The sequence below is a fragment of the Galeopterus variegatus genome, unplaced genomic scaffold, assembly GCF_000696425.1.
Source record: "Galeopterus variegatus unplaced genomic scaffold, G_variegatus-3.0.2 Scaffold0, whole genome shotgun sequence".
Lineage (NCBI taxonomy): Eukaryota > Metazoa > Chordata > Mammalia > Dermoptera > Cynocephalidae > Galeopterus > Galeopterus variegatus.
In genome coordinates, this window is record NW_007726111.1 from 2,049,713 (window position 1) to 2,058,628 (window position 8,916).

General features: G+C 32.2%; 1 protein-coding gene across 2 annotated transcripts in view; it reads left to right on the plus strand.

Moving 5' to 3' along the window:
* PCLO (piccolo presynaptic cytomatrix protein) overlaps window positions 1–7,218 on the plus strand; it is a 421,017-nt gene extending 413,799 nt beyond the window's left edge. For both annotated transcript variants that reach the window (XM_008589167.1, XM_008563007.1), the window contains exons 24-25: window positions 378–523; window positions 2,488–7,218. In XM_008589167.1, coding sequence (XP_008587389.1) covers window positions 378–523; window positions 2,488–2,628 — 287 coding nt within the window. In that variant the 3' untranslated portion in view covers window positions 2,629–7,218. The remainder of the gene's footprint in view (window positions 1–377; window positions 524–2,487) is intronic.
* Window positions 7,219–8,916: the final 1,698 nt, after the last annotated feature.

Here is an 8,916-nt window from a genome sequence, read left to right on the forward strand (position 1 = left end):
CGGGCGCAACGCCGAGGGTTGCGATCCCGTTGCCGGTCCCGGTCCAGTACGGGCGCGACACTGAGGGTTGCGATCCGTTGCCGGACACAAAAAAGGAAAAAAAAAAAAAAGATTAATTTCTCTTATATAAAACAAGTTGTTTCCAACATCTAGAGTGATGTTTTTATTAGACAGCAGGAAACCAAATTTAAATTACTAAGAAGATTTGTATATCTTTTAATCACTTTATGTTGCCTGAAACAAATTGTATATAATCTGCTGCCTTTGTACAAAATGTAGTGATAACTCTCTGAATTATACAATTATACAATTATAATTCTTTCAATAGAGTATTGTATGATTGATGGACACTTTACAGGCTGAATTCTTATTTCCAGATCTATATGTGAAAATATATGTGATGAATATCGCTACCCAAAAAAAAGTGATCAAGAAAAAAACAAGAGTATGTAGACATGATCGAGAACCTTCATTCAATGAAACTTTTAGATTCAGCCTGAGTCCTGCTGGACATTCTCTTCAGGTAACTCTGCATTATACAGTTATTATTTTAAATTTTTTATCTGTATTATATTTATATTTTTATTCAACTATTCAATATTTGTATACTGATTATATTCTATATGACATTTAAGAAGTTAATTAATCACTAGAGGTGTCTCCCCAGGAGACTTTTAGAATCTACAACCTACTCACACCCTCCAATCAGCTGCAAGTCTTTTCTACTCTGTCTGCTCAGTTTATTTTACGTAGATTTCTCTTACTTCCACACTCACTGCCACTAATCCTCTTTGGGCCCTCATCTTTGTTAATCAAATCATTTCTGCTGCTTACCTGGACAAACCTGTCTTAATGTCCTATCCCTTTAATTCATTTCATCACACTGTTGCCAGAGTTATCTTTTAAAAACACTGGTTAGGTACATTGAAGCCCTTCAATGACACACCATTATCTTGAATCATTCTGAGTTCTCCAAGGTGAGTTTTAATTGTTTTGATATAGTGTCAGCTCCTTGTGTACTTTTTTGTTCATTCAATGCTCCAGTTACACTAGAATGTTTTCAAATCAGAGTAAATCTCCAATCCTTTGCTCGTATTTTTCCTCTTCTTCAAAGCTCCCTTCTCTCTCCATCTGTCACAATACTCTACACCTTTCAGTACAAACTTAGTGCCCTTGCTGATGACTCTAGGTGTAATTCATCACCTTGTTTACAAAATATTTTGCTTGTTGTATTACACTGTCTCTTCCAGTCTGTTTTGTACAATAACTTATATACTTGTCTGTCACTGCTTCTATACCATGAGCTTCTCTAGGTCAAAGCCTGATTTTCATTGCTCGTTGTCCTACAGTTTAGCACAATGCTTTGCACAAGTATATCCTCAGTAGATATAGAAACAGGAATGAAAGAAGAAATGGGAGAGATGAAAAAATATGGGAGGAGACCATGGTACTGTCACTATAAATAAGGGTTTGCACTAGAAATAAATATGAGATATTATAAAGCAAAAATTTGTTGAGATGATTAACATTAGAGTAGAAGGGAATAAAAAATTAGAGACTCTGAAGGCTGTGTAAACAAATGTTTCATTTATAGAGATTAAGTAGTCAGAGAGAGGAGCTGGGAGGGAGAAAGATCATGAGTTTGTATAAAGTGAATTTCATAAGAAGGTAGGTATTCAAGTAAAAAATATACAATGTCATCTAAAATCCCAAAATCTGAAACCAGAAGAGGTAGCCATATCTGGAAATACAGATTGTGAAGTCAGAAATGTAACAGTAAAGTTTTAGCCAGGAATAAAGGTGAGTTATCTGAAGAAGATTTTGAAGAGAAAGGTGGGGGCAGGAGTGGGGAATCACCAAGGATGAATGGCTAGTTCCACATGATGCTCTCGACATTTCTTTTGACTCATCTCTAAAGGAAAAAAGTCTCTTTAGTCTGAGAGCCTGTGGAATAATACAAGTTCTACATGTGACTTAAGAATCCGTTTAGGAAGTACTCACTATAGTAAAATCACCAATAAATTAAATACTAAATAAAACCAATGCTACATTCTACTTGCCTTGTGAACTCCTATTTATTTATTCAGAATACAAATAATTTTGTATCTGATTTAGTATTTCATAAACTGGTAAAAATGTACTGAACAAAGTTATTTTGTGATGCTTTCTATCAGTTTAACTATGAACATAGTTAGAATTAGCTGGTTGTACATTTCTTTTCTTATCCAATATTCTCATGTCCTTCAGGGTGTACCTTTTTCTTTGAGGAATAATAAAAATGTTGATGTGAGTTAATTTATATCATGAAAGTCTTTTGAGGATATCTTGGTTATTCTCTTATAAGGATGCTTGCTACTTCCTCTCATCCTCTCTTATCTCTTTGATGATTAAATGTCCTTAAAAGAGATAGAAAAATATATGTATACACACACACACACACACACACATATATATATATATATATATAATTTTGGCTATTTTTTCTAGATTTTACTTTTCTCCAATGGAGGGAAGTTTATGAAAAAGACCTTGATTGGTGAAGCCTGTATCTGGCTTGATAAAGTGGATCTCAGAAAAAGAATAGTCAACTGGCACAAACTTTTGGTCAGTCCTACTCAAACGCATTGAAGAAACATGTCTGCTCAGGGTACAGAAACTGCTCTAAGTAACCTCAAATCAATACTATAGTTGGATACTGTCGTGCTAAGCTATGCTTTCAGGTGAAACTTGAGGAGGGGGAAAACGGGCAAAAACATGCTTAAAGCCTTGTAAATTTATTTCTGTGGAACACAGAAAAAGACTCAAAGGAAAAAGTTCACATATTGACAAAAAAAAAAAAGTAAGAAAAACAGAGAGAAAGAGAGAGCTCTGAGACCTCGGATTTCTCGTGGCTGTCAAGAGTAACTGTGAGAGAATTTTTGATTACTTAAGGCAAAAATCTTTGAGCAGAGTTGAGCTGTAGCTAAAGACAGAGGTTCAAAGATTAATATTATTTCCATTGCAGCACAAAGGCAATCCTTTAAGCAAAGAAACTTAGTTGAAATGAAAGAACTAATGTAACAAATATGTTTTCAAAAGTTCAAAACTTTTTCTTCATCTTATATTCTCAATTGACTGTTTTGAGATTCTGACACAAGATACATTTACAATGTGTCCAGGACTGGAACTGAAGTAGCTGTGTTTATAAGGAAAATGAAACAGGAGAAATTATAGCTCTTAGACCATATTGTACAGGTTTTCTCTATGTCTAAATGTTATAAGGGTGTACCAATTTTGGAATCCATGTGGTAAAAGCACACTTGTTACAGTGTAATTCAAAATAATGTAGAGTGAAAATAAAAATATGTAGAAATGAAATTACACTTATCTAGAAAAAAAAAAAAAAACCATGAGTGGTTAACAAAGAAGAATGTTGCCCCACAAAATATTGGAACTCTGGTTGAAAACATCAAAATCTCTATCACTTACCATTAAGTTAAGGCATTTTCAGTTTATATACCAAAGGACCTAGATTAAATTGGTATGTTCTAGGAAGCATGATATCTTGTTCTTTGTGGGATTGCAAATAAACGCATTATCCTGCATATTTTCTTTCTCTTGAGTGACGTCTTGACAGAGAGAGAAAATACTCCTTCTGACAAATCATGTTAATCTTGTGACATTGATTTATTAAATTGCTGTCATTTCCTGCTTTTCCATAATGATTTTTTTCCCTTAAGTCATTAATTGATTGTATAATGAAAACTCTGACACCAACTCAAGTTCTCTCTAGTGCTTTATTTTTCTCCTTTAGTGACAATATCACAGTGATCGAGTTCATCAATGTTGGGAAAATATGTGAAAAATCAACATTTATTGAGGTTAAAATATACTTTGAGCTATCTTAACAATATAGAATAAAACAACCAATGTCTAAGTCATGAAAATGAAGCATCCTCTTCTCATCCACCAACAACATTAATAAGTAAAGTTACACAGAATTGAAGAAAACACACTCAAGCTGGGATTAAAAACCTGGCTTCTGGTCTTGGTTCTACCAGTGTCTCTGCACATGTCACCTTACAAATTTCACTTACATTCACTTTCCCCCAGTTTTCTTACCTGCAGAATAAAAATAATTATATATTCCTAGCCTTCCTAATGGGATGTTGGGATGATCAAATGAAAAGATCTATGAAAAATGAAAGCACATTTCAAAATACAGTTTTATACACAGAAATGAGGAATAATTATGATGTAGCTTTTTAATTCTCAAATTTTATATGTGAAAAACATCTTCCAAACCAATGGCAAGCATTGGCATGGATAACAGCAGTAAATGAGCTCCAAAACTCAGTTTTTATTTAAAATATAAACTTTATTTCACCTGAAAACACGTGAAGAATTAAATGCAAATGACTTGCAAGCTTTGTTATTCTAAATTAAATAAATTATACTAATCTGATCGCATTCCCATATCTTACCCCAAATAAATGATTTAAATTGCTTCTCAGAGCACTCTGAGCTTAGAAGTTGCTGCTTTAATCAAGGGTGAGGTGTTAGTGGGATTAGAAGAAACCATCTCCAAAGTATTGGTTGAATATAGAATTTTCTCATTTTTAGAGAAAAAAAATACTTTAAATGTGAGAGGAATGTAAAATACTAAAAATAAAAGAATTTCTAATATATCCCAGGCTATATACCTTTATTATATTCATATAGAAATACAAATTCACTCTTCCTCAACCTAAGGAAGATAACCATCACTTTTCTTCCCTCTATTTTTTTATCCCCCTTCCCTGACAATACAATGTCATCTACCATTGATATTGCTTTGGAATGAGCATGGGGGAGGGGAATCATCAAAGATATGATATCGCTAAGATTTTATTTTTAGAGACTACTAGATCTGCTGATGGTTGCCATGGATATTTCCAGCAGAAGCTAGCTCTTGAGGAAGCCTATAATCATCACTTATAATTGGGAAAGAAAAGGGTCCAGGAAGATCTCCTTCTAACATAAAAAGGCTCTGCTATTTGTCCTTAAAAGAAGACCCTGGCTTACCTTTGGTCCTCTTCTGCAGCCACTTGCATCCAGGGGTATGCATGAGAGGTTGTATGACAAGTTACTTCATTCCAGTTGCAATTTCATTTAGAATAATGCAAATTGAGGGACCACTGAAACAAAGATCATTCCTTGGTAGCTACTTAACCCAAAAGAGTAAGAGTCTTTCTATTATAGGTGCCCCTCCATTCCAAGGAACTAGTGATGGGGCTAGGTCAATCAAGAGAGTTAACGACAGGGCTTCTTTTCGTGCACCAGCATTCCCCTTCAGAGAGCATAAGATCCTGCCAGTGTGCCAAGTTTGCAGCTGACCAAACTCCTAGGTTGTACTGGAATTATTCTATGCAACACTGATCCTTATATGAATGCATTTCTTCTGAATGATGTTGATTACCCTTCTTACAACAAAATGTTTCTTTTTTAATTGCAAATAGGGCTCTTGGTGTTTTTCTTACTTTTTTGTATATATCACAACACATAATTTTCCACTTTTTAATTTAATTTAATTTTATTGGAATTAGCTTTTTTTTATTCTTGATAGTGACAAAGTTTGTAATCTCTAGAAAGTATGTGATCACATATTACACATTACAGCACTTTTACCTTAAAAAGCATCTCAATTTTTCCCACAATTTCATTGAGTCATCAGAGACTGAAGTTGCTTCTTGGTTTAAAATTTTGTCCTAAGGAAATTTTCATCTGTAGAAGCAAAAGCACAGAGTGAATTTTTACAAAAGACAGGGAATTATAGAGTAGTCATTACAGACACAGATAACACTAGTAGCAAGAAGTTGCTTTCCCTGTTTTTACTTAAGATTAAGATTTTTGGGTGACTATAAACTCTCTATTCACCATTTCAGTTTAAACAATAATATCTAAGACTAAGAGGCAGCAATGGTCTTTGCTCCTTAATATTACCCATATTTTAATAAATTACGCTAATTAAATGTATATTTTCAGCATATCAGTGGAATTAATTTTGTGGACCACACACATTAAAACAGTCATATTGTGGGAATATTATAGCTGGTAACCAGCTGATATTGATTCTTATCACAGGAACGGTTGTGATGATAGTGGTGGTAGCGGTAGTGATACTAGTGGAGGTGGTGATGTGAAGTAAAATAAAATATGTTATATTGTGCCCAATTTATTAGAAATTATTTGATCAATACTTCATTTCATTAAGATATCATAAAGATGTTTATAGTATTTTTTTACTTTATTATTTAAATCATATCTAACAATATTTTTAAAAACTTATTTTCATTGCTATGATGTCTAATACCAAAATCAGCCAACTACAGCTATATATGTGTTTGTAATTATATGTGTGACAGAAGTGATTCTCCCTCTTTATGAGCTTGAAATGAAAGTGAAAGAAAGCTCAATGAGTAATTCTGAGCTGCTTCTTTAATAATTACTTGCCTTTGGTGTAATACAAGAATGAGTGAGTAAAACAGATATTCTCATTGAATATGACATATTGATATTTTCTGTAAGTTTCATGTTGATATTATTAAAGGTACCATTAAACCAAAATCATTTAATCAAACTCCTTTTCTGATAGGTAGATTGAGAGCATTTTCTTAATTCATTACCCTGTACATAACTATTGGTAAAATAGACAAAGTTAAAATATTAATTTCACTTGGCATTCAGCATGTGAATATGATTACTGTGTGATTGTGTCTGTATATTTGTTTGGTGATGTGATCAGGTGCTCCTACTACTGATTAATGTGTGTGCTAATATCCTAACAACACATCTGATGGTAAAGAAAGAATTTTTTCTTGTCTGAAAAAATAAAAACAATAAAAATTGATTTCAAAATTTAAAAAATAAACTTGGAGATATGGCTTGTTTCTGACTATATGTTGCATGCTATGTTGGTAATTTGCTAATATGTTCCTTTTTTTTGTTTTACCCAAATATTTCTGGAAAATCTATTGAACAATTGCAAATTCTTGAGCTAAATATTGTATAAATTGACCTGAAAATACATGAGAATTGTATAAAAAAAAAAATGCTTGTAAATCTGTCTTGAGTTTAACTTTATGTAAAAATATGTCTTGGTTTTGTGATTGTATACAAGATGTATCTTGATAACTTATGTAAATTGTGCTGTATAAAGGCTGCTGCCTCAGCCTTACTAATAAATATTGAAAATATCAACTTTGACTTTTGTGTTTATCAACTCGAAAAAATGATACTGAATATAGAAATTGAACTTTTCAGAACACTTTCTCTGAAAATTGTGTCATACATTCACTCACCCAGTTAAAAAATATATATTTTAAATATAGCACAGATACGAGAACACAGAATGAAACAAATATAAAACTTAATGAATTATTATGTCAGACACTTTTATAAATGGCACCCAGGTCAAGAAATTGATCTTTGCCAGCCATCTCATAAGTTCTCCTTTTAACCCACCCCTATCACAACCCCCTCCCATCTCCTAAGTGTAACCACTATCAGAATTTTGATAATAATTATTTCCTGGTGTATCACTCACATCTGCCCCCTAAACACTGCTGTAGTTTTCCTGTTTTATTTTTAATATGTTTTTTAAGCTTCTGTCAATCTATATATTTTCCTCCCCCTTCCTCCATTTTGGATGAATCTTATTTTTTGAAGAAAACTCCTCTCTTTATCTGTAGGGTTCCTCTACCTCTGTATTGCCTGTAATTGGTATTTTGCTGTATAAGCTCGATCTGATTCATGTTCAATCTCTTTGTCACAAGTTGTATTCTTCCATTAGGAGGCACATAGTGTCCGGCTGTCTCTAATTTTGTTCTGTTTCTTACCCCTGATGCTCAATACATAGAATAGAACCATTAATTAATCAGATACTAGAAAATGGTGATATTCTAATTCAATAATTATTTCTTCTTGAAATATTTATAAGATTAACTTCCCGTCAACCAATGTTTGGTTACCAGTGGTACAGTTCGTACAAGAAAGTTAGGATAAAGGCAGAGAAAGCTGGATAATTTTCCTTTACTTACCATATTTCAGAATAATAGATAATTTCCTATCGTCCTTTGAAGATGACCAATTAGTTTATGTTTTTATTTTTAGTATTATTATAAAACCAGGTTTTGAAACATATTTGATCATTTTAATTCTTTGAAGCTATTATTCTTAATAATGTTCAGATTCACCCTTTTTGGCCAGTGGAGGCATCTCTGAGTGGACTTCCATGTTTACTATATTCATTTATACCATTTTTTTAATTTTAAAACTGTATAGAAAATCTAATTAATCTGAATTTTTATTTTTATCTCCACCCATGTCTATGAAATAAATTTAGGAATTCATTGACACTGATTGATCAACTTTTATGTAATATGCTTATGGTAAAATTTTAAGGGCATTTTTAGGTAAAGTATGTCTTGAAACATATCTTTAAATATCTTGAAGCATGTCTTTATGAAGGTAATGCCAGACCTAAAAGATCTTAAAAAGATGAATGATTAATGAATTTGACTTTTTGATTATTTATAATCTAGGTATTAAAAGCCAAAACTGCCTCAAATCTATAAAGATTTTTTAGCAGATTGAATCAAAAGAGTTATCTATTAAAAAGTACTAACAGAACAATGATTCCAAAAATGTCAAAATATTTTCTAACTAAAACTTAATTTTTATATTATTTTGGTTTTTATTTTATTATTCATAAAATGTATGGAATATTTCCATGGATTATTCAGTAAAAAGTAAACTTCCAACAATTTTATTCTTTGAAAAGATTAATAAAATTAACAAATCTGTAGCAATCAAAAGAGAAAGAAGACCAAGTTACCATTATCAAGTATGAGAAATTAACATAGATGCCAGGATCTGAAGCCAAAAATTAACACAGCA